The 27,579-nt window shown below is 46.8% G+C and overlaps 1 protein-coding gene across 1 annotated transcript in view; it reads left to right on the forward strand.

The window, feature by feature from the left end:
• Positions 1-27,579, forward strand: part of EEPD1 (endonuclease/exonuclease/phosphatase family domain containing 1) — a 311,463-nt gene that overhangs the window by 268,047 nt on the left and 15,837 nt on the right. The window contains exons 4-5 of the mRNA XM_086964827.1: positions 14,400-14,534; positions 15,467-15,596. Coding sequence (XP_086820953.1) covers positions 14,400-14,534; positions 15,467-15,596 — 265 coding nt within the window. The remainder of the gene's footprint in view (positions 1-14,399; positions 14,535-15,466; positions 15,597-27,579) is intronic.

The raw sequence follows: 27,579 nt of genomic DNA on the forward strand, positions 1-27,579 counted from the left end.
CAGTCCTCCTCTGCTTCATAGTATGCCGCGCCACTATAGTAAGTTGAACAAGGGATATTATTTGACAGAAAGAGGCAACCTGCATCTATTCACGGAAATACATTGAGCAGTCTACATTTTTATTTTTTAAAGCTACATACAATGCACCATAACTATTCTAGGTCTACAAATGGAAATACATAACAAGCAATATTTTTATTTATTTTTTAAGAGGTGCATACTTAAAAAAATGATTACAAAAATTAAACATCAACTAGTAATTAAAAAACCTAGCAATTAAGATATGCCACGTCAAATAATAACTTTTGTCGCCAATTAATTATCAGTGTCTGGAATGGATATGGTCACACCCTCACTCACCCTCAACCCCTCACCCTCACTCACCCTCAACCCCTCACCCACACCCTCACTCACCCTCAACACCTCACCCTCAACCCCTCCCTCACGCTCACCCACCCTCACCCTCACTCACCCTCAACACCTCACCCTCACTCACCCTCAACCCCTCACCCTCACTCACCCTCAACCCCTCACCCTCACCCTCACTCACCCTCAACCCCTCACCCTCACTCACCCTCAACCCCTCACCCTCAACCCCTCACCCACACCCTCACTCACCCTCAACACCTCACCCTCAACCCCTCCCTCACGCTCACCCACCCTCACCCTCACTCACCCTCACTCACCCTCAACACCTCACCCTCACTCACCCTCAACCCCTCACCCTCACCCACCCTCAACCCCTCACCCTCAACCCCTCACCCTCACTCACCCTCAACTCCTCACCCTCAACACCTCACTCACCCCCACGCTCACCCTCACGCTCACCCACCCTCACCCTCAACACCTCACCCTCACTCACCCTCAACCACTCACCCTCACTCACCCTCAACCCCTCACCCTCAACCCCTCACTCACCCTCACTCTCACTCATCCTCTATCACCCTCAACCCCTCACCCTCAACCTCTCACCCTCACTCACCCTCAACCCCTCACTCACTCTCAACCCCTCACCCTCACTCACCCTCAGCCCCTCACCCTCAACCCCTCACCCTCACTCACCCTCACCCTCACTCACCCTCAACCCCTCACCCTCACTCACCCTCACTCACCCACCCTCACTCACCCTCAACACCTCACCCTCACTCACCCTCACTCACCCTCACTCACCCTCACTCACCCTCAACCCCTCACCCTCAACCTCTCACCCTCACTCACCCTCAACCCCTCACCCTCACTCACCCTCAACCCCTCACCCTCAACCCCTCACCCACACCCTCACTCACCCTCAACACCTCACCCTCAACCCCTCCCTCACGCTCACCCACCCTCACCCTCACTCACCCTCAACACCTCACCCTCACTCACCCTCAACCCCTCACCCTCACCCACCCTCAACCCCTCACCCTCAACCCCTCACCCTCACTCACCCTCAACTCCTCACCCTCAACACCTCACTCACCCCCACGCTCACGCTCACCCACCCTCACCCTCAACACCTCACCCTCACTCACCCTCAACCCCTCACCCTCACTCACCCTCAACCCCTCACCCTCAACCCCTCACCCTCAACCCCTCACTCACCCTCACTCTCACTCATCCTCTATCACCCTCAACCCCTCACCCTCAACCTCTCACCCTTACTCACCCTCAACCCCTCACTCACTCTCAACCCCTCACCCTCACTCACCCTCAGCCCCTCACCCTCAACCACTCACCCTCACCCTCACTCACCCTCACCCTCACTCACCCTCAACCCCTCACCCTCACTCACCCTCACTCACCCACCCTCACTCACCCTCAACACCTCACCCTCACTCACCCTCACTCACCCTCACTCACCCTCACTCACCCTCAACCCCTCACCCTCACTCACCCTCAACCCCTCACTCACCCTCAACCCCTCACCCTCACTCACCCTCAGCCCCTCACCCTCAACCCCTCACCCTCACTCACCCTCACCCTCACTCACCCTCAACCCCTCACCCTCACTCACCCTCACCCTCACCCTCACTCACCCTCAACCCCTCACCCTCACTCACCCTCACTCACCCTCAACACCTCACCCTCACTCACCCTCACTCACCCTCACTCACTCACCCTCACTCACCCTCACTCACCCTCACTCACCCTCAACACCTCACCCTCACTCACCCTCAACACCTCACCCTCACTCACCCTCAACCCCTCACCCTCACTCACCCTCAACCCCTCACCCTCAACCCCTCACCCACACCCTCACTTACCCTCAACACCTCACCCTCAACCCCTCCCTCACGCTCACCCACCCTCACCCTCACTCACCCTCAACACCTCACCCTCACTCACCCTCAACCCCTCACCCTCACTCACCCTCAACCCCTCACCCTCACCCTCACTCACCCTCAACCCCTCACCCTCACTCACCCTCAACTCCTCACCCTCAACACCTCACTCACCCTCACGCTCACGCTCACCCACCCTCACCCTCAACACCTCACCCTCACTCACCCTCAACCCCTCACCCTCACTCACCCTCAACCCCTCACTCACCCTCACTCTCACTCATCCTCTATCACCCTCAACCCCTCACCCTCACTCACCCTCAACCTCTCACCCTCACTCACCCTCAACCCCTCACCCTCACTCACCCTCACTCACCCTCAACCCCTCACCCTCACTCACCCTCAGCCCCTCACCCTCAACCCCTCACCCTCACTCACCCTCACCCTCACTCACTCACCCTCAACCCCTCACCCTCACTCACCCTCACCCACCCTCACTCACCCTCAACCCCTCACCCTCACTCACCCTCAACCCCTCACCCTCAACCCCTCACTCACCCTCACTCTCACTCATCCTCTATCACCCTCAACCCCTCACCCTCACTCACCCTCAACCCCTCACCCTCACTCACCCTCAACCCCTCACCCTCACTCACCCGCAACCCCTCACCCTCACTCACCCTCAGCCCCTCACCCTCAACCCCTCACCCTCACTCACCCTCACCCTCACTCACCCTCAACCCCTCACCCTCACTCACCCTCACTCACCCACCCTCACTCACCCTCAACACCTCACCCTCACCCTCACTCACCCTCACTCACCCTCAACCCCTCACTCACCCTCAGCCCCTCACCCTCAACCCCTCACCCTCACTCACCCTCACCCTCACTCACCCTCAACCCCTCACCCTCACTCACCCTCAACACCTCACCCTCACCCTCACTCACCCTCAACACCTCACCCTCACCCTCACTCACCCTCACTCACCCTCAACACCTCACCCTCACTCACCCTCAACCCCTCACCCTCACCCACCCTCACTCACCCTCACTCACCCTCAACCCCTCACCCACACCCTCACTCACCCTCAACACCTCACCCTCAACCCCTCCCTCACGCTCACCCACCCTCACCCTCACTCACCCTCAACACCTCACCCTCACTCACCCTCAACCCCTCACCCTCACTCACCCTCAACCCCTCACCCTCACCCTCACTCACCCTCAACCCCTCACCCTCACTCACCCTCAACTCCTCACCCTCAACCCCTCACTCACCCTCACTCTCACTCATCCTCTATCACCCTCAACCCCTCACCCTCACTCACCCTCAACCTCTCACCCTCACTCACCCTCAACCCCTCACCCTCACTCACCCTCCCTCACCCTCAACCCCTCACCCTCACTCACCCTCAGCCCCTCACCCTCAACCCCTCACCCTCACCCACCCTCAACCCCTCACCCTCCCTCAACCCCTCACCCTCACTCACTCACCCTCACTCACCCTCACCCACCCTCACTCACCCTCAACACCTCACCCTCACTCACCCTCAACACCTCACCCTCACTCACCCTCAACACCTCACCCTCAACCCCTCACCCTCACCCACCCTCACTCACCCTCAACGCCTCACCCCCTCACCCTCACTCACCCTCACCCTCACTCACCCTCAACCCCTCACCCTCACTCACCCACCCTCACTCACCCTCAACACCTCACCCTCACTCACCCTCACTCACCCTCAACACCTCACCCTCACTCACCCTCAAACTCAACATACATACATACATACCCTCACTCACCCTCACTCACCCTCAACCCCTCACCCTCACTCACCCTCAACCCCTCACCCTCACCCTCCCTCACCCTCAACCCCTCACCCTCACTCACCCTCAACTCCTCACCCTCAACACCTCACTCACCCTCACGCTCACCCTCACGCTCACCCACCCTCACCCTCAACACCTCACCCTCACTCACCCTCAACCCCTCACCCTCACTCACCCTCAACCCCTCACTCACCCTCACTCTCACTCATCCTCTATCACCCTCAACCCCTCACCCTCACTCACCCTCAACCTCTCACCCTCACTCACCCTCAACCCCTCACCCTCACTCACCCTCACTCACCCTCAACCCCTCACCCTCACTCACCCTCAGCCCCTCACCCTCAACCCCTCACCCTCACTCACCCTCACCCTCACTCACCCTCAACCCCTCACCCTCACTCACCCTCAACCCCTCACCCTCACTCACCCTCAACTCCTCACCCTCAACACCTCACTCACCCCCACGCTCAACCTCACGCTCACCCACCCTCACCCTCAACACCTCACCCTCAACACCTCACCCTCACTCACCCTCAACCCCTCACCCTCACTCACCCTCAACCCCTCACCCTCAACCCCTCACTCACCCTCACTCTCACTCATCCTCTATCACCCTCAACCCCTCACCCTCAACCTCTCACCCTCACTCACCCTCACTCACCCTCAACCCCTCACCCTCAACCCCTCACCCTCACTCACCCTCAGCCCCTCACCCTCACCCTCACTCACCCTCAACCCCTCACCCTCACTCACCCTCACTCACCCACCCTCACTCACCCTCAACACCTCACCCTCACCCTCACTCACCCTCAACACCTCACCCTCACTCACCCTCAACCCCTCACCCTCACCCACCCTCACCCTCACCCACCCTCAACCCCTCACCCTCAACCCCTCACCCACACCCTCACTCACCCTCAACACCTCACCCTCAACCCCTCCCTCACGCTCACCCACCCTCACCCTCACTCACCCTCAACACCTCACCCTCACTCACCCTCAACCCCTCACCCTCACTCACCCTCAACCCCTCACCCTCACCCTCACTCACCCTCAACCCCTCACCCTCACTCACCCTCAACTCCTCACCCTCAACCCCTCACTCACCCTCACTCTCACTCATCCTCTATCACCCTCAACCCCTCACCCTCACTCACCCTCAACCTCTCACCCTCACTCACCCTCAACCCCTCACCCTCACTCACCCTCACTCACCCTCAACCCCTCACCCTCACTCACCCTCAGCCCCTCACCCTCAACCCCTCACCCTCACCCACCCTCAACCCCTCACCCTCACTCACCCTCACTCACCCTCACCCACCCTCACTCACCCTCAACACCTCACCCTCACTCACCCTCAACACCTCACCCTCACTCACCCTCAACACCTCACCCTCAACCCCTCACCCACCCTCACTCACCCTCACTCACCCTCAACGCCTCACCCCCTCACCCTCACTCACCCTCACCCTCACTCACCCACCCTCACTCACCCTCAACCCCTCACCCTCACTCACCCACCCTCACTCACCCTCAACACCTCACCCTCACTCACCCTCACTCACCCTCAACACCTCACCCTCACTCACCCTCAAACTCAACATACATACATACCCTCACTCACCCTCAACCCCTCACCCTCACTCACCCTCAACCCCTCACCCTCACTCACCCTCAACCCCTCACCCTCACTCACCCTCAACACCTCACCCTCACTCACCCTCACTCACCCGCACTCACTCACCCTCACTCACCCTCACCCTCACTCACCCTCACTCTCACTCACCCTCAACCCCTCACCCTCACTCACCCTCAACCCCTCACCCTCACCCTCACTCACCCTCAACCCCTCACTCACCCTCACTCTCACTCATCCTCACTCACCCTCAACCCCTCACCCTCACTCACCCTCACCCACCCTCAACCCCTCACCCTAACTCACCCTCACCCTCACTCACCCTCAACCCCTCACCCTCACTCACCCTCAACCCCTCACCCTCACTCACCCTCAACCCCTCACCCTCACTCACCCTCAACCCCTCACCCTCACTCACCCTCACTCACCCTCACTCACCCTCACTCACCCTCACCCTCACTCACCCTCAACCTCACTCACCCTCACCCACCCTCAACCCCTCATCCTCACTCACCCTCACCCTCACTCACCCTCAACCCCTCACCCTCACTCACCCTCAACCCCTCACCCTCACTCACCCTCAACCTCAACCCCTCACCCTCAATACCTCACCCTCACCCAACCTCAACCCCTCACCCTCAATACCTCACCCTCACTCACCCTCACCCTCAACCCCTCACCCTCACTCACCCTCAACCCCTCACCCTCACTCACCCTCAACCCCTCACCCACACCCTCACTCACCCTCACTCACCCTCACTCACCCTCACTCGCCCTCACACGCCCTCACTCACCCTCACTCACCCTCACCCTCACTCACCCTCACTCACCCTCAACCTCACTCACCCTCACCCACCCTCAACCCCTCATCCTCACTCACCCTCACCCTCACTCACCCTCAACCCTCACCCTCACTCACCCTCAACCCCTCACCCTCACTCACCCTCAACCCCTCACCCTCACCCTCACTCACCCTCAACCCCTCACCCTCACTCACCCCACCCTCACTCACCCTCAACCCCTCACCCACACCATCACTCACTCACCCTCACTCGCCCTCACTCACCCTCACTCACCCTCACCCTCACTCACCCTCAACACCTCACCCTCACTCACCCTCATGCCTCACCCTCACTCACCCTCAACACCTCACCCTCAACCCCCTCTCACCTCCACTCTAACTCACCCTCACTCACCCTCAACACCTCACCCTCACCCACCCTCAACCCCTCACCCTAACTCACCCTCACCCTCACTCACCAACCCCGCACCCTCACTCACCCTCAACCCTCACCCTCACTCACCCTCAACCCCTCATCCTCACCCTCACTCACCTCACTCACACTCACCCTCACTCACACTCACCCTCACTCACCCTCACTCACCCTCACTCACCCTCACCCTCACTCACCCTCACTCACCCTCAACCTCACTCACCCTCAACCTCACTCACCCTCACCCACCCTCAACCCCTCATCCTCACTCACCCACCCTCACTCACCCTCACTCACCCTCAACCCCTCACCCTCACTCACCCTCAACCCCTCACCCTCACTCACCCTCAACCCCTCATCCTCACCCTCACTCACCCTCACTCACATTCACCCTCACCCTCACTCACCCTCACTCACCCTCACCCTCACTCACCCTCACTCACCCTCACTCAACCTCAACCCCTCAGCCTCACCCTCACCCTCACCCTCACCCACCCTCAACACCTCACCTCACCCTCACTCACTCTCAACCCCTCACCCACCCTCACCCGCACTCACCCTCAACACCTCACCCTCACTCACCTCAACCCCTCACCCTCAACCCTCACCCTCCCTCACCCTCAACCCCTCACCTCGACCCCTCCCCCTTAACCCTCACCCTCACTCAGCCTCACTCACCCTCAACACCTCACCCTCACTCACCCTCAACACCTCACCCTCACTCACCCTCAACACCTCACCCTCAACCCCTCACCCTCACCCTCACTCACCCTCACAACACATATTGTGTTACAATAGGTGTCACATTTGCAAAAGATAAAACTATTGGCATTGTAAATAACAAAGCTATTAATTCGCTATTTTCAAAACAAGCACATAAATAAAAAATGTGTCCTTTACAATACCAATAGCTCAAACTTTCCTAATGCAAGACCTATTGCATTGCTGTGCTTCTCTCCCCTGCTGCACTCTCCTGCTCTCTAGAGATGTGGCCTAACGACAAGAGCTGCCATCTAAGTCACGTAAATACAAAATATGTTGCATTCCAAATGCTATAGGTGTCACATTCGCAAAAGTTATAACTATTGGCATTGTAAATGACAAAGCCATCAATTTAGCAATTTTAAAAACCAACAAATAAATAACATATGTCATTTACAATACCAATAACTCCAACTTTTCTAATGCGAGACCTATTGCATTTCCAATGCTTGTTTAATAAAAGTCATTGAGTATTGATATGAACTATCAAATTTGTCTACCTATGTTTTTTCAGAAACCTTCAGAAACCAAGCAAACTCACTACAATTTAGGTTTGCAGTCAGATATTTATTTCTTTTACAGCAGCCATACAGTTTCTTAGGCTTTAAGAAAAACTATTCAAGAAGGTCACTCCAATAGGTATGCTCCCTATTGTGATGAGCGAGAGCTATTGGATTTACCAATGCTTGTTATCTAGTGTGCAGCACTTTCATTACCTGTCGGCTTACATTTAGCTTTGATGCTCAATATAGTCCCATAGCCCAGCCACTCCCCTCTTGATCTCACCGCGATGAATGTTGCTATTTGAAGTGTATTTTAAATTCGTAGATGACGCTAGTCCAGTGAACTATGGCTGGGGTGAAGCTCGCCCCATAAAAGGAGCTAAAAATAGCTGTTCCTTTATGAAAAATAAGCGAATTCAGGAAGAGACAATGGGGTCATATGCGCAGCTTGGCAACTGTCAGCAAGGAGTAATGATTCCCTTGTGTTTCGTTTTCAATGTGAAGCAATTTCAGGATGATAATAGGCCATTGGCCTTGCTGAAATGAGTCTGCTGGCCGGTAGCCTGGCCCCAGTCATTGACGTTGCTCTGCTGAACGATGATGCTAGTCGGCTGCGAAGCAGCAGAAATGATGAAACCAAGACCAAGTTCTTCTTTTCTTTCATCATCGAAAACCAAAAAGAAGAATGTTGAAACTGGTAGCAGTTTGGGGATTGCACAAAGACATGTCCACGATGCTCCAATTGATTGCACAGCCCAGTTTGTTTCTCTGAATTCTGTGCTCTTATGGCGCCATCTTAATGTCTGGCACCATTTTAATGTTTGTCTCAGGTGGGAAGACCGTGTGGAACCCAAAATACCGAAAGTTCACCTAATGTTTCTGAGAATAACGAGCATACAATTCATGAGGGGTTGGCTAACTTCATAAAAATCAAAGCTCTAGGTATAACCCGCTCTAGCAATACATATTGTGCATTAAGTATCTTCAACACAGTGGGGAGCTGCAGCATCAGTGACCCCTTTACTCTGCATAGCACAATACTGATGTAAGAAGAAACTCTAAAGAAGACCAAAATGGCTATAACCATTGAATAAATGGGATTGCAGCTAAACATCCATTCTCAAATGTGGTAAGATAACATTGGAAAATTAACACCAAGTGCGTGCTATGTGAATCCACCGCTTGTCTTCTTCCATGCTTAGGAGCTCAGCCTTTCAGGAACCGATTGTATTCTGCCATGCTTCGATGTAGGAAAACAGTTGAATGAGTCATTTGCCATCAACTTTAGATGTTTGACAAAGTTTATAAATGACTCTGTCCAATGCAGACGGCATAGAGCTGGTGGTCAAATGAATACCAGACGTCCAGAGAATGATAACTGACAACGGTGGGGGTGGTTTGCTGATATTAGTAGACTTTTCAGCTGCATTCAATCCTCTTAACAATACTATGGTGATAATGAAATGAAACTCCACGAGCATCCAAGATTGTTCCTTGGAATACGTTGGGATTGCCCTTCAAGACTGGGCAGTGGCCCTCCGCCATCTTGCTTCTCCGCTAAAGTTGAGCACTGCAGTGTGGCTTCAAGCATCGGAGTCAGAGAACGAGCTCATCTATATATTCCTGTTGGCTACATACAGATGGTTGTGGAGTAAGTGGCTACCACATTGAAACCAAAAATGTACTGTTATGGGTGCGGTATCTGACCCACAGCTTTCCATTCTACCGAACTTGGTGCCCCCTTAAAGCTGTCACAAAAGGTAAATATTTAGGAGTAACTTAAACTCCAAGTCCGCCGATACCAATTGTGGTCAAAGGTGACTATTTCGGTTTCTGAGTTCTAAAGAAATCCTGCACTTTTTGAAGCTGACCCCAATAATACAGGCAGTGATTGCCTGAAAACCCTCACTATTTGGTTATGCCTTCAGTGTTGATCTTACCGCTCCATTTACCAATGTTGTTTTCGATGAAGAAAGAAAAAAATGCCTTTTCTTGGTTTCATCCTTTCTACAGCTTCACCACCGGGTACCTCTTGAAATATATTGTTAAAACCGAGTGTTTAGGGTTCTCTGGAGTTTAAGATTGCCTAATCGCATATCCCCAGGTTGGTATGCCCTTCACTGATGACCTGCTTTGAAACAAAAGTCAAGGTATTGCGGTCTATATTTCATTTCTGAATATTATTGTTTATGCTTAGGACCTTTGTTCTTTTACTTAACTGACACCCATGGTCCTAAGCTAACCGTTTGGGTCCCCTTGTCTTTTATAAAAAATGTTCTTTAGGGGGGCACTGAAGGCAGATTGTTCACCAGACTAGTAAGATATTCTCATGGTGCTGATCCTGGCTGTCTCTATGAACTAGAAAACGCACAATAATATGGCATGACATTGCACAGGCTTCTCTAACTAGTAGCTCGGAGGCTAGAGTGCTTTCCAGCTACCTGCAAGTAGCTCTCCTGTGTGAAGCCTCTTCAACTAAATTAGAAGCTCGTGCTTGGTTGAATTAATATAGTGTGCATTTGAGACAAAATGGGGTGTATTTTCCGAACTCGTAAGCTCATGTGTGGAGAAACATAGTAAAATTTCCAAAATATATTTAAAGCTGATATTTGAGTGAGAAATCAAAAAGTATTGAGGAGATTAATGAATAATATAAACTTGGTGCTAGGGACATTGCACCTACGGCTGTTATTTATTACATATATAGAGGTATTCCACATTGACACGGCATTTTTACATGACTGCCAGCAGTCATGTCTGATGCACTGAAGTGATCTCTGCTAGTATTTTTTGCATTTGGTGGCCACTAATGTAATCTTGTCTGATGTGGTACCTACTACATCGCTAATAATGTTAGTAGTTTGGTTGGATTTTTTATTGAACATAAGTAGCTCTTATTACAGAAAAGGTTGGAGACCCCTGGCATTTCATAACATAGCATAACACAACTGCATATAACCCTTTGTGCAATGTCTCACTCTTCACATCAGTTTGCGAGGACCAAATCTGCTCTTTAGTTTCCGTACTGTTGTACAGTGCGGCACAACGTTGCCACGCTTATAAAAGATTTCTCTAGATGCTTCAGTAGCTATCTGAGAGGCAGCTTTTCAGGGGGCAGCTGTAATGCACATTACTGAGTATATTTTCCAGCCTGTTTGACTTTGTGAACCCCAAGTTAAGTTTAGCACTGCCCGACTCTGTGATTCTGCAAACTGCCTCATGCCAGTGTTGGCTACAGCCCAAGAAATAACTCATTTCTGATTTTTCCTCAGAGGAAGAGAAATGAGACCTGGGCATTTCAAATATTTCCCTTTCGATAATTCTGCATACAACATCATGCACTTAATGAAACTGACGTCAGTATTGATTTGACAACATTCATTTGTCTCCAAACGTTAGCAAAAAATTGCAAGTTGTGTTAAGGCTTTTAAATGCAAAAGCTGAGCTTGTAGAAAAGCTAGCTTCAGTGTGCTGGACTTAAAAACAGCGTTGGCAGGTTCTTAGGGCAGCACTGGAGCGGATAATCAGACTGGGAGACAATGGAGCCCCCTGTCACTCTCAGGCCCTTCAATAAAAATGGCAGTGCAGTGGAGAGGCCTAAGAAAAAGCACATGATCTCTCAGTCCCATGTCCATGTATTATAACAATTGCACTGTTTATTCATATAATGTTTCATGCCCACATTCTCTCCAACTGTGCATCAGGCTGCGGTTGACAACATTTCTGCGATATGGAATAAGTGGCTTGACGAGTACTACCGTTGGTTTCAAACCTTCTGCTTCTCATTCTCTTTTTTTCATTCTTTACATTTTTCTGTTTTCATATTTTGCTCTTTTTTCCTTCGTTTTAGTGTGCTTGCATTTTATGGAAGGTTAGCATTCTACCATACATACATAGGAAATGATTGCACATTCAGTAAGAATGATGTTGTTCTGGTATGTGAAATTGTAGGTTTTGCTATTGATACTTCGTGAGAATAGAAGAAAGCAATGGTCTGTGGTGCAGTACGTATACGAATGAAGCAAAATGCGCAAGGCTTCACTCTGCACTCTGAGTTGACGCAAAACACACATGGAACATAAAAGTATGCGCTGGGTTTTTACCTTCTATCCATTACAAGATTAGCATAATTTACATTCACTCCTGTGAGAAACATTGCCATTTTAACATGCACACATTTTCCTAAGTTGCTTTCTTCGCAAAAAAGACTTTTCACACACATTTGCTTGTGTGACATTACAGGATGAGTTTCCATGAAACTGCATTTCGTTACAAATTACATTTAGTAACAACAATGGTGGCTTGACTAATGTCTTGGCTTGGAAGCGAGGATGCTTTTTGTTATAAACTAACACGCATTTCCAGTTTGGGGCAGAGGAACACTTCCTGTCATTGCGTGGTCACTTCAGGCTGAAACCTTAGCTTAGCTGCTTACTGATCCCTCTGTGAAGCGAGATGTCCAACCTGTGACCAAGACAGGAATGACATACTTTCCCTTCAGTTGATGGGGGTTGGATCATCCAATAGGGAATTCTTGGCAGAACGTGCACACACACACACACACCAGATACTTAGCAAGGAACGCATGATAGGAGTATGCTATATATATATCAACATACCATTTTATATGCTTGCTTATATACATTGTTTTAGCAAAATGGTGCAACTATTCATTTTGTTCACTGTCCTTATACTGCTAATCACTTTTATCTGCCTGTCTATTGATCCTTGCAGCACATATATTCTATACGGGAATTATGATGGTTCAATAAATATTGAAATCACCCCTCTCTGTATTGTTTGTATATGTCTCAGAGAGAGAGCACGAGTAACTGAGCGAAACGGTTTCTAGATCTGTTACCATGATTCCTGGGGTAGTCAGAGTTGTCATATTCTGTGGTTGCCCAAGCCATTTGCCTCCTATCTAGGTTCATGGATGCTTATGATGGTGCTGTGAGCGATCTGGTCTGTAGGACAACATATCCTGGGGGGGGGGGGGGGGGTGCACACAATCAGTCTGGCACCACCCCAACGTTTATGTTCCCAACACACGCACAGTTCCTACTGTAAAGTGGAAACTACACGACACTCCTGTGTTTTGCCCGGGTGATTTCCACCACGTTCTACCTGGAGGATATTCCTTGGGCAAAACACTATGGTAGATGTGACACTGCACAAAGATGAACGCAAAGGCTATTTTACAAAGTTACTTTTGACAAATGCAACTCACTTTGATACTGTGCTAATTAAATATCTTGTGTGTCTTGCTTTTTTCAAAACCAAATTTTCGATCTAAAAAAAAGTAGTTATTAAGTGCAAAAACAGCTTTATACCATACATCAAAGCTTTTTCACCATGCACCCAGTACTGTGCTTGTAGTGTTTGTCTTCGTCTGCAAATGCCTCATTATCTGTTCAGCTGGAGAGACAGTATGGGACAGAGGAAATATCGCTGATACGTGCATAAATGGTTCTTCACGCATCACCTACGATTACCTTGGTACTCGAAAAAAGGCCTTTAGTGTTGGTTCATAATGTTCCATGTGCACTGGCCTTCTCATCCGTTCAGTTGGACTGTCCATACGTGACATAGAGATTTTGTTCGCAAGTCTGGAGGATGGTGGGCTGCTTCCTAAGATGGATTCCTAACCATGAAAGTAGCAATAAAGGAAGGACCACCATGCAAGTCCTTCATGGCCACAACATGCATGATTTACTGCAGCAGATAAATAATGCTCTCAATTGTTGTGCCAGACCCTGAAGCAATGCATTGTTTTACGTCTTTCTCTTAATGAAATATTTTTTAAAAAAATTGTAAAATGAATATTTTTACCCCATTAAATAAATGGCCAGGGAAGGGGATCAGGCAAACATTCCCAGACAAACTTGGCAAGTTCAGTTCACACACTGATCGGCACAATATTGGATGGTATTACAATATTCTCAAAGGATGCATTGCATCTTATAAGGTCCATTATGTCTACCTTTTGCGAAAGATAACAACAACAACCAAGAGCAGGAATAATGTGGTGAAGCTGCTAATTCAGTACTCCTGGCCTCAGCAAATGACAAGTCATTTGACAAAAGTACTAAGCAAAATACCAAGTCATTTAACAGCTTTACAATCTGGTGACAGAGCAGCAAGAAGCCTCACTAGGCACTATTGATTACCGGCTCTTCTTTTCTTTCAGGGTGCAGGGTATTGTGGCTTCTTGTGGGATACGACTGCGGGTATAGCGCTTAAAGAGGCCAGTCTGGAAGACAACCTACAGACGAACGGCAACGGGAAGCACATGTGTCCGCAGCACTATTTCGCACATTTCAAGGTAACCATTTTAGACCCTTTCTAGATCAGTTTGGGTATTAGGTTTAGCTGTATGGATAACTAAAATTCCAATTTCTTAATATCAACATTGAAATGAGTACTGGCAACATGCAATGCTATGATGCGTTCTGTCCACCCAGTTTTTAGTGCCCTTGTTGTGGAACAAACTTATTGTTTTGAACAAACACAAGAGAACGCACCTGTAAAAAAATGTGTTGCAGTTAAAAAACGTGTTAATTTTTATCATTCTGAACATCAAGACTATTCTTAAAAACATTGGTCTTTTTGGTAGGTAACGCCCCCATATCTCACATAAACACCATTTAAAGGTGACCAGTGGCCAGATGCTTGAATTTCTGAATTATTTTATAGTGCTGCTTCCGCCATGACCCAACTTCAGCTCATTGAGAGGTTGTAATTCCAAAGGTGACCCAATGGCAGGAGTCCACACAGCCCCTCTGTCTGTCAGATCCAGTGCACCTCCAATCATCCCTTATGGGTTATCGCGCTTGGGAGCAGAGGTAGATCACCATCTTAGGCATCTTGGGTGACACAACAGTGGGACTCCCCGGGCAGGAAAGGGATGGGGTTTCAAGCCAGCACAAGGAGATGAATGTGTTTCCTCCTTAAGCCTAGTAGTAACCCCAACCATTTGCCTATAAATTCCAGCGCAAACATGGTGGTGGCAGTAGTGTGGCAGTAATAAAGTAGAGATGGGGGAAGGAATAGATACTGCCAGTAAAGCTAACGTTCGGTCCTTCCCACGGTCAAGTGCTGCAGGTTGAGAGAGGAAATGTCTGTTGCTCCTCCAGGCAATGCATTACTATGAACATGAATGCTGTCTGTCCTTTAAGGAACAAATAGCAAAAATAAAATGGCAGAGCATTTTTTATTTCCCTAACTGTATTTTTAATGGCATTTCTTTCTCTCTAGATCGGAACAAATGAAATCACAATGGTGAACATTCACCTCCCATCTGCCACGGTGGACAGTGAAGTAAAGAGTCACAGTGACAACCACAGATTATCAACATTTGTACAGACACTGCCAGAAACACTGAAGGGTATGTACTTATTGTTGCATATGAACAGCAAAAACCCGCACACGACTGCTTGAGGATTTCCCATTTAAGGCAGCTTTGAAGGTAATAAATGGTTAAGTACGAGGAGCGCAAAGTCTTCGGCCCCTATTTGCAACGTATATTTTCTGTGGGTGTGACATATACGTCACTTAGGTGTGACCTTCTACTGATTTTGTTGTAAATAAGTCAGGGATGTGGGCATGTGGAACACACTTTTAAGCTTTGTGAATTTGGTAACCATTGTATGTACTTTATTTCTTCTCTGGGGAAAAGAATGTGGAGATCTATAATTAAGAATTATCTGTTTCCCGAGTTAGGAAAAATATTCTTATACAATACATTTTTTATTGACACGGACTGGTATTTTTCTTTTTTTCTAGTCTTTTCTTTTCTTTTCTCTCAATTTTTTTTACCTTTCATGTTTCTGTTTTCCAACTTATTCTCACATTCTGTTCCCATTTTGTCTTCTTTATTTAATTTATTTTTCTTTTCCTTCTGCTTCTCATTCGCTTTTTTCATTACTTTTTCCCCAATAGTTTTCTGCTTTTGCTCTTTTTTCCTTTCTTTCAACTTGCTTGCATTTGGTGAAACGTTAGTACCATACTTAGCAAATTTTTGTACATACATACAATAAGAAGAATTACGTTGTTGTGGTATGCGAAGTGGTAGGTTTTGCAATTAGTTATTGGTGAGAATAGGAGAAGGCAGTGGTCTTTGCTGCTATATGGTAAAAAAAACTTCTCTCCTTACAGTGTATATGAGAGATTCAATTATTGTCTCTAATTAGTGATGTGTGTTTCAGTGCACGAGTAGCTGCATTTTTTTTTTTTGCCATGTCGTATATTTTCACAATGAAGGGGCTTTTCGAGTACATTTAAGCATGTAGTATAATCAGTTTATTGTTGATTACTTTTAACCAACACAACAAAAGTTTAAAAAAATGTACAATAGCTATAAAATATTGGATTGGACTTCTCCAGTATTGGGGTGTCTTTCATAGATTCACATGCTTGAATCATTCCTCGTCGTCGAAGTGGGAGTCCCACGGCACATACAATAGCAATATATCAATAGAATAACAATGGCATAGCTAAAAAATCCATAGGACGTATTCTAACGTAGCAATCAATAGGATTTTTTTTTTCACTTCAGTAACTCGTCCAAGTCATTAGATATAGTCCAAACTCCAGCCAATCAGCTCCCTCTAGAACCTTCTCCCCAGAGGCTCAGGCCCTCAGATTTTCTACTGCACGTTGTATGAAGGGAGCCTCCCTGAGGTCTGCTCAGTACTTCAACTTTTCTCTTCAGGAATTCTTCAAAACATCTTCACTACAATGTCTACTACAAAGAGATCACTCTTCAGACACTGTGAGTCTTGTGGGACACAGTGACTTTGTTCTGAAGACCCACACAAAAAGTGTATCTACTGCCTCTACCCTGACCATCAGGTGAGAGATTGTAAAATATGCAGGATTTTTCCTCAAAAGACCTTAAGAGACAGAGACGGACGTCTTCTTCTTTGGCTACAGAAGCTCAAGACGAAGGATAACCCATTATCAGATGCAGGGCCGGTCCTAGGCATGGGCGGTATGGGCAGCTGCCCAGGGCCTCGCGCTCAGGGGGCCCCCTGCCAGCCCCGCAGAGTAGGGAAAAGCGCACTCGCGCCGGCAGTAAGGCACTTAGAGGGGCCTCACATCTTCCCTTTCGCCCGGGGCCTCAGAAGGCCTCAGAAGGCCTAGGACCGGCTCTGATCAGATGTTGAGAGTGATTCCTCTCTCAAGACTGTTGCCTCTAAGAAAAGGGCTGGTGAAGCGTAGATGGCATTTCCTAAGGCTAGGGTGCAGAAGAAACTCCGCGCATCTAACCATGAATACCAGCAATCCTCATCAAAAGGGGCTCCTGCTCTCCCTAAGAGTCAGTCTCCGCCCTCTACGCCTCCGAGATCTAAGTCTCAGGCATCAAAATCTCGGCCTGGGAGACTTTTGCCTCAGAAACCTGGCATCTCGTTGACGAGCTCGTCATTGATTCCTCTGTCAACAAAGTCCTCTGTCATCACAACTACGACAACGACTGCCACCTTCGCCTCAACCTGCTATGGTGATGTCGTTGGTGTCTTCTACGGCGACGCTTGTGTCGGTGACGGTGAGGCCTCATTCATTTACCACCTCCCTCTCTTCGTCATTGACGAAAAAGAAGAAGCATCGTCGACGGACGCCTCTTCGTCGAAGAGACGGTCGATGCCCTCCAAGGATCAGCCGGTTCCGTCGACGGCTGCCTTGTCGACGCCTGTTTCCTCGACGCCTGCCTCGTCGACGGTTGCTTCCTCAACGGTTGATCCGTCGACGGTTGCTTCATCGACGGCAACGAAACCTTCACAGACAGAGGTTCAACTATGTCTCTCGTCGACGGCTGCAGTTTCGTCAGCGGAATCTTTGGTTTCACCTCCAGATTTGATGCCTCTAGTCCTTTTGAAGCCTTCAGCAGCTCTTTTGCCACATTTAGAACCAAAAGAATGTTCCCTTGCTTCAACCTAGACAATCTTTAATGGACCATTTATTACCAATTCAAGCATCTCCTAATCTTCCAGTGGAACTGTTTGATTATCGGGTGGATGAGGAGGATTCAGATTGGGATGATGGGTTTCGGGCTGCTCGTAGTCCTTCGAAGCTTCTCATCAAGTGCCAGAATATAGAGAATGACCAAGAATATGACTATTACTCAGAGCCTAATATTCAATCACAGCCTGAAAATCTGACTGCACAGATGCCTGTGTCACTCATTTCTAATTTGCAACATATGCTTGATGATTACTACTGCCGTTTTCCGCCTTCGGAGGCAGCTTCATCGGTCCCTCAAACCCCTATTCCTGCGCCTTCATCAATCATTGGGCCGCCCCCTCCAGCTTCTCCGGTGGCATCAAGATCTCAAAACATAGAGTACACACACAACACTGATGAAGACAGAGAAGAGGGGGAGTTAGGTGATAGATCCCTACTCACTGAGTGGGATAATTATCAAATCCAGGCTCTTTCAGCTTTCACTCCAACTCCTGTTTACTCTCCACCTGTTGATATAGGTGGATTTCAGGTTCTCATGGACAGAGCGGCCAAGAGATTCCTTCTCTCTAAGGTCACCACCTAGTAGGAGGACTGTTTCCTATATGATTTCAAAGATCAAGCACAGAAACAGGTATGGACTATACCTATAATTGATTTCATCTGGCAGGAGGGTTTGAAGGTCATGAAAACCTCTGCCTCCATTCCTGCAGTCCTGCCACGCCTGGATAAGAAAGACAAGTCCCCGGACGATTCACCAGCCTGTCTAATTGGTCACCCGAAGCCGGACTCTGTTATTTCTCAGGCGGCACAATGTCGTGCGAGGAATCCCTTGTCTCCTTTGTCGACTGCTCCTGATCGAGAGGGCAGACGCCTTGAATCCATTGGGAATTTTTTCCAACTTGGCGGCAGCTACTGTCCGTGCGGCTAATTCCCTTGCTATCCTAGGCCGCTATAACAGGCAAATGTGGTCGGACATTTCCCCCTTTATCGACATGTTGCCTGAAGCCTCTAAATTGGAAGCTTTGAAGATTCTCCAAGAGGGTGAGCGGATCTCTGCTGAGATCATTGACTGTGCAATGGATGTCTCTTTCACAGGTATTTGCCAACTAGCAGGGGCGGCAGTCCTCTGACTGCAGGGCTGGTTAAAAGCTACTTCTTTTCGGCAGGAAGTACAAAGTAAAATTATCGATATGCCTTATGACAGCGAATCACTTTTCGGGCAGCACATTGACAACGCCCTGCAGGCGATTAAAAAGGATACCGACACTGCACATGCTCTTGGCACTTTATAATTTAAAAAGCAGCCTTTTCGTGATGCGAGGGGTCGTGGTTCCTCCTATTCTTTTCGAGGAGGCTACAATCAAACCTGCAGTACCAATCCCATCAGGGACAATGTGCTACTCTTCCTCCCAGCAGCAACAGTCTTTTAGTCAACCGTCAAATGCCTCTTATAAGCAGTACAGAGGGAAATCTTCCTACAGGGGCAGAGATTCCTCAAAAAAGCAGTGACAGCCGCCACCTGCCAACCACTCTACCCATCAACCCAACCAAGGTTGGAGGGTGAATCTCCCATTTCTTCTCAAACTGGTCTGCCATAACTACATCTTGGATGGGTTTTGGACATAGTGTCCAGAGGACACACTCTAGAATTTGTAAAATTTCCCCCAAACTCTCCTCCCTGAGGTCCTCCTCCTGCCCTTCTGAAGGAACCTTTATATCAAATCAAAGTCATGTTAAAGAAAGGAGCGATCGAAGTGGTACCAAATTTACAAAAGGGTGCAGGTTTTTATTCAAGATTCTTCCTCATCATGAAAAAATCGTGGCGCCCCCATTCTGGACCTTCGTTCCTTCAACAAACAATCATTCCGGATGTTGTCTCTCCAAGAAGTACTTCAATTACTGTCTCAAGGGGATTACATGACAACACTGGACCTTCAAGATGCCTATTTTCATGTCCCCATCCTACCCAGACATAGGAAATTCCACAGCTTCAGAGTGGCTGGAAGAGACTTCCTATTCAAGGTCCTTCCCTTTGGCCTCCGCTGTGCGCCTGAGTCATCAGTGATCAGTCATGAGTCCGTCATGAGTCCGTCATGAGTCATCAGTGATGTCATCAGTGATGTCATGAGTGATGTTACTGACCATGTCATGAGTGATGTAATATGTGACGTCATCAGCAGTGCATTGCGGGCGCGCAAGTTATAGTTAGCTGAGCTAACTATAACGGAGGAATTTCAAAGGTTTTATATGAGAGAAATGTTCAGCTAACTATAACATGTGAAACCTATGGTTTTTTTCAATGAATTTGCAAGATTTTTTAAATGCTAATTCCTAACTATAACGTGAGTGAAACCTATGTTTTTTTCAGTGAATTTCCTAGGTTTTGTAAATGATAATTTATAAATGTATTAATTATTATGCCTTTCTTTTTATACTAATTTCTTATATTTTTAATATAAATATTTATATTTATTTTATTTTTTAGATTATATTTCATATTGTTATTATAAAATAATAACAAAACTAAATTGCAGAGTAATTTTTGAATGAATTATTGCTTGACGTCGGTTGCAAGTATAACACAGCTCCAGCAATTCTCTTGCGGCCCTATGCTCACAATGCTGTATCAATACTTACACCTGCTTCAAGCACGTGCAAGGTTTTGACGCAGCATAACCTCAAAAGTCACTGAATAAAATGTTATACATTTCACTAAGTCACTTTTAGGAGGTCTTGCTGCACCCCCTTCTGCTCAAGAAAGCCTCTTCTGGTGCAGCGCTTTACAATGTAATACACCCTCAAGATGCGTCACATTGTTAACACCTTGGCTGCTAGGGGGTTTTCCCCTCCTGTGCTGCAGTCTGATAGATCCCATTGTTCATGACAAGGTCAACTCGTCAAACGCACAGCGCAGGTAACGCCCATGATGAGCTGACCTTGTCATGAGCATGGAAGGGGTTAATAGCACACACCATGGCACATCTTTTGCACCACCGCTGTGTCACAAAAGTGACGCAACGGCTGTGTAAAAGAGGCACAAGGGGATTGTAAATCTGCCCCTAACACATACAAATTCACCCAGGCACTTTCACCAGCAGCGCAAATTGAAACAGAGACTAGTAACATATTTATGTACATATGATACATCCAAGTGCTTCGGACATACTACAGTATACTATAGATCAACACCTTATAGATTTATGCTGTAGCAGTTCCTTATAGTTCTGCACTTTCACATTCTCCATACACTAGTAACATATTCATTCATTCCTTCATGAAATACACATTCATTCTGACAAACTTTTACACACTAACATAGAAATATAGTTCTTTGTTTGACCAGTGAAGGTAGTTCTAAAAATAACTGTTTTTTTTGTTTTGTATTTTTTTGTGTTTTCTCAACAAAATCCAAGCGGAACAAAAGAATGAAAAAAGAACAACTAATGTCGAGGACAGCAATGATCCTGCATCCTGCGTTTCATCAAGTCTATAGATAGACTGTTCCCCATAACACAAAAGTTTATTGCAATAAATGCATAGAATCTTAACTTTAGCAAAGTCAGAATCAATATGTGGGTGTGGACTGCTTGCTGAAAATCCTGCTGCCGCAGTTGATGTGCTTGGTGTAGCAGCAGGTGGGTTCTCGTGCAACCTCCGTCTTTCAGCTCGACCAAAGTTCTTGGGGTGCAAATTCTTCATGTGTCGCACCATATTTGCTGTGCCAAAGGAGTATTTTTTACATGGATCACCCCTTGAAAGAGTTGTTTCGCAAATTTTACAGGTTACTTTTGGAGCATTAACCTTTTTTTGACCTTCGGGAAAAGTGAAAAACTTCCAAATTAGAGCTTCTTTCCTCTTCTTTGGAGGTTCTTCAGGAATGAAATCTCCCTCTGAAGAACTGCTGGAAGATGACTCCATTGCTCTTATTATTGTGATCTTCCTTCTATTTGAGAATGCTTCTTCTTCGAAAGTCAAAGTCGAATAATTATAATGGGATGGAATTTTCAACAGTCGCAATAGGAAAAGTTATGAACCAATCAAATCTCTACTTTTTAAGTCACATGGCTTTGCGTACGCTCATGATGCGAGTACGCATGATGTTCTACTGCGATTTGTGTGATTCTTTTTAAAAGTAATAAATGATTATTACAAGTATTAAAAAAAATTCAGTTATCCCAAATGTCTCCCCTTAGTATGTACATTAAATACATACATGTTTTAAACCAAGTAGAAACATTGCCCCCTTTCGCATACAGAGCGCCGTACATGACGTCACACCGAAGTTTAATGCGACGCGTAACGTCAAAGCATATTCGTACTGTATGCGCGGGTACACGCTGAGTATGATAAGCAGTACAAACTATGGTGCGATCACCTTTCAGTGACAAATCAGAGCTCAGGGCGCGCTAAGGAGAATGATTAGAAGTGCTGACTCATTGCAGATCCGATTCTGGGCCTGCCTTTGCGTACATTATAACATCGCCCCTATCTCTCTCTGTTGTTGATTGTTAGTGCACACACTCATACTTGCACATGCGCGGTGCACGCCCGCCCACACTACACACATGCCACCACCAAGCATGCATGCTATCATTTAGCCTGGAAACCAATACATTAGGCAATGGGATGTCCCCCAGAACCATCATTCTTGCAGACCGCAAAAACGCTACCAATAACGGCCCAGGGCTTGGTTTGGTCAGCCCCCGCGGTTCCCATATAATGCGGGCGGCCGGCCTCTGCTGCGATGACACACAGACTGTCGAAAACACCCCAGACTCACTGAAACCACAGCCTTTCAAGACACCACAAAAGACAAAAAAAACAAAGGTAAGAGAAGACGTCACAACATCAACCTCCGCTGTAAATTGTATATGCATAATACTATTTTCCTACCCCTCAATGGTTTTAAATTGTACTTACATAATTGAAATATTTCTTTATAAGCCACGAGGTCCTATACACCTCTAATCTTACAAATTGTGCGTGCATAAATTTCGGTGTCGTATTTCTGTACTACGCCACGTGCTTAGGCCTCTATTATTATTAATTGGGCGTCCATGATAGTATTTTGTTTTCTGTGTCACGAGGCAGTCCCAGGCCTCTATTAATTTATTGATCTTCCTTTGTTTGCTGGAGCTGCAACAGTCTTAACTACGGAATATTAGGAAGCCACATTAAAATTAACTTTTGATAGTAGTTACGCAACTCAGTTTACGATGACTAATCAAAATGTCCTTTTGTTTCCTTCAGCAAACATCGTTCAGAAGCAACCACGGCCTATCGAGCAACAGCAATGGAATTCTCTGCAATTTATTGAATATACTTTGACGTATAGAAGCAGAGTTTAAGTGGAGTGGTGAACTCCGGTGGCCGCACTCTTTATACAAGGTAAGCACAGCAGCCTAGATCGCCAAAGCCTTCATAGGAATGCATTTGAAATAAGTCAGCATAACAGGCGTCAGTAACGCAGTAGGCACTTCCATATAGACACCACTTGAACGCGGCACTATAACATGTAAAATGTACCAGGTACACTGCACTCGTAAAACTGTAGTGTTTGCGTTATTTGTGAAACGAGAGAGAGCCATATTATCAAGCCTTGGCGACAAAATTATCCTAGGCCTAGATCTACAAAGCCTTCACAGGAATGCATTAGAAATAAGTCGCCATAACGGGCATCAGTAACGCACTAGGCACTTCCATATAGACACCACTTGGACGCAGCACTATAACAGAACTGGAATGTACGAGTCACACTGCACACGTAAAACCGTAGAGTTACCAAAACTTGTAGGGGCATAGTATAAAGAACGGCGATAAAATCATCGCTCTTTCAGCAACAAGAAACTGCCGCTAAAGCGGCGATAATGCGGTTGATAATATGCCCTTATAAATTCCCATAGTAGCCCAGGTTAACACCAGAACCTGCACTGCTATGGGAATTCACAACAGCATACTATCAAGCCCATTATCGCCGCTTTAGCTGCAGTTTCCTGCCGCTGAAATGGCGATAATTTTTATCGCCGTTCTCGATAATATGCCCCGTAATGCTTCAGCTCATTTACTCACATCTACATAATTCTAAACTCTAATTTTCTTTTTTCTTTTGCAGATTACCAATCGGACACCTTTTGAAATCCATTTCAAAATTTGTTTATAACATTGTTTGAGTTATTTTTCCAGTTCTAATATAGTTATAATTGAGTTTTGTTTATATTTATTGTTTAATAAAAGTTAATTAAAAAAACTACATACTTCTTTTATTTTGTGGGGGAGGGGTATGTCGGCCCACAATAAAAATAATGTTGAAATACTATAGTAAGATATTCAAGACTAGGATTGAAAACTACTGAGTTCTAACTAACAGATATAATAAAAACGATGGCGAGAAACTACGAAAATGGCGATGGACGGAGTACGTAATCAACGTTTGGCGCCTCGGCACTACCTTTCAAATAAATATATAAAAAATATGACTATTAATACTGTACAAAAGTACAGCAGCGGATGACACACACGAACCGGGAAAAGAAAGCAACAGATTTACTAACTGATACAAAGAAAGGTTTGCTTGTTGAACTTGAAGAAAAAGAAAACGTGGGCTTCGAAATGACGCTGAGCATGCGAAGAGAGTACAAGTGCTACACCAAAAAAACAGCAAAGCTTTACATACTATCATAGAAATGAAAATTGTAACACCGGTCTTTGATAATATGCACCTAAGTTTACTGGTCAAAAAAAGAGCAATGAGTCATATTATCCACAAAAGGCGATGCATTATCGCCGCTTTTATCGACAGGAAACTGCCGATTAAGCGGCGATAATAGGCTTGATAATAGGCCCTTGTAACTTCCCATAGCAGCCCAGGTTCTGGTATTAACCTGGGCTCCTATGGTTATTCACAAGGCCATATTATCAAACCCATTTTCGCCGCTTTATCGGCAGTTTCCTGCCGATAAAAACGCCGATAATGTATCGCCTCATTGCTCTTTTTTTGACCAGTAAACTTAGGTGCATATTATCAAAGACCAGTGTTACAATTATCGCTGTTTGATTGGCTAGAAACTGCTGATAAAACGGCGATAATTACCATCATAATACAGCCTTGTTATTTCCCATAGAAGCCCATGTTAACACCAGAACATAGGCTTCTATGGCAATTAACAAGGACGTAATATCAAGTCCACCCTCCCAACATTAATAAAAAACCATAGGCCCTTCTAAATTCCCATAGCAGCCCAAGTTCTGATCTTAACCTGGGCTTCTATGGTTATTCACAAGGATATATTATCAAGCCCATTATCGTCGCTTTATCAGCAGTTTCCTGCCAATAAAAGCGACAATAATGTATCGCCTTTTGTTGATAATATGGCCCATTGCTCATTTTTTTTGACCAGTAAACTTAGGTGCATATTATCAAGGACCGGTGTTAAAATTATCTCCGTTTTATTGGCAGGAAACTGCTGATAAAACGGCGATAATGAGCTTCATAATACGGCCTTGTTATTTCCCATAGAAGCCCATGTTAACACCAGAACATAGGCTTCTATGGGAATTTACAAGGACGTATTATCAAGCCCACCCTCCCAACATTAATAAAAAAACTCAAGACAATGCAGGTACCCGGAGCTGAAAGGTCATTTTACATATCACTGCCCCAGAAATGTGGCGTTCCATGTGACGTGTACGGGGAGAGAGAGAGAGAGAGAGAGCTCAAAACATTTTTTTTTTAATAAGAACCGAGGGCTGCTGCTCACGGAGACTGCGGGGAGTAGGACCGTAACACCCCCCGCATACTTCAAAATAAAACCAGAGGAGTGCCGTTCCCCAGTGCTCGGGGCACCTTACATGCCCCCATTATGCAGAAAAATTCCCCCCGTAATTTGCCCCCCGGACCTAATGAATAAAACAGACTTCTACTTTTTTTTCACCTTTTTCACCGCGTACAAGTACTGCACGAGTACCCCGCCATTTTTTATTTTAAAAAAAATAAAAATTGAGCCTAAAGATCTATGTACCACCCCCTGACCAAGACTATAGCCTCAGAATCTTTCCACCCTGCCCAGTTTCCTTATTTCTCAACTTTGTTTTACTGTTTTCTTGTGACTCTCCTCTCCCGACAAACAACATGGCGGCCAACACTTCCTGGTTTGGAGTATTGACTGCCAATCAGCATGCAGCCCCAGCTCGTAATTGTACGTATTTCCATACACGTACGCCGCGATTTTTCTTTAAAAAATAAAATTAAAAAATAGAGCCTAAACATCCCTGTACGACCCCCTAAGCAAGCCTAGATGGTCGGAATGTCTCTAGCCTACCCCCTTCCCTTATTCCTCAACTTTGTTTTACTGTTTTCTTGAGACTCGGTTCTAGGGAGGCACAAGATGGCCGCCAACACTTCCTGGTTTCGAGTGTTGACAGACAGTTCACAGCCAATCAGCATGCAGCTCGCGCTCGTAAATAACAGATTTCAGTACGCGTGCTGAACTCCGTCTCTAGATATCGCCATAATTTTACTTGCAATTTTCTCAGAAACTACTAAACGGATTTACACCATTTAACAAAAAGCACAATCTGCAAACAGAACTCTACCTCTCTGCCAAATTTTGTGTAATTCCGTTCAGCCGTTCGGGCTGTAGCCCTGGCTAAAGGTCCCTATGGAAAAAAAAAATTCTCGGCCCCCACTTGACGAATCACCCCCAAACTTTCAGGGAAGGATGGGAACTGAGCAGGCCATTTTCATGGAGAAATTCGCGAAGATACGTCCACCGGCGCCAAAGTTATTCCAAATAGAATGTTGTGGATTTCCTATGGAAACTAGGTCCTAACTATAACTACGTACTGGCGACCGCCAGTAGGTAATATATATATATATATATGTATATGTATATATATATATATATATTACGATTGACTTATAGTTTGCAATGTACAATTTTGGAATTACTGCTATCTACTCTGATGCAAGCATGTGAATCTATGAAAGATACACCACTACTGGAGAAGAACATGATTTACTTACCTGTAAACTGTGGTTCTCCAGTATTGGTGTCTTTCATAGATTCACATGCGACCCACCCACCTCCCCGCAGAGGCTCCCCCCCGTTTACTTGACACTTATGACACTCTTGTGCTAGAAAATCTGAGGATCTGAGCCTCTGGGGAGAAGGTTCTAGAGGGTGCTGATGTCTGACTGGCTGGAGTTTGGACTATATCTAATGACTTGGACGAGTTATTAAAGTGACAAGGTTTTTCCTATTGATTGCTGTGTTACAATACTTGTTATGGATTTTTTAGCTATTCTATTGTTATTCTATGGATATATTGTCATTTTATGTACAGTGGGACTCCCACTTTGACGATGGGGAATGATTCGAACATGTGAATCTATGAAAAGCACCAATACT

This window comes from Lissotriton vulgaris, chromosome 4_1, assembly GCF_964263255.1.
Source record: "Lissotriton vulgaris chromosome 4_1, aLisVul1.2, whole genome shotgun sequence".
NCBI classification, from domain to species: domain Eukaryota; kingdom Metazoa; phylum Chordata; class Amphibia; order Caudata; family Salamandridae; genus Lissotriton; species Lissotriton vulgaris.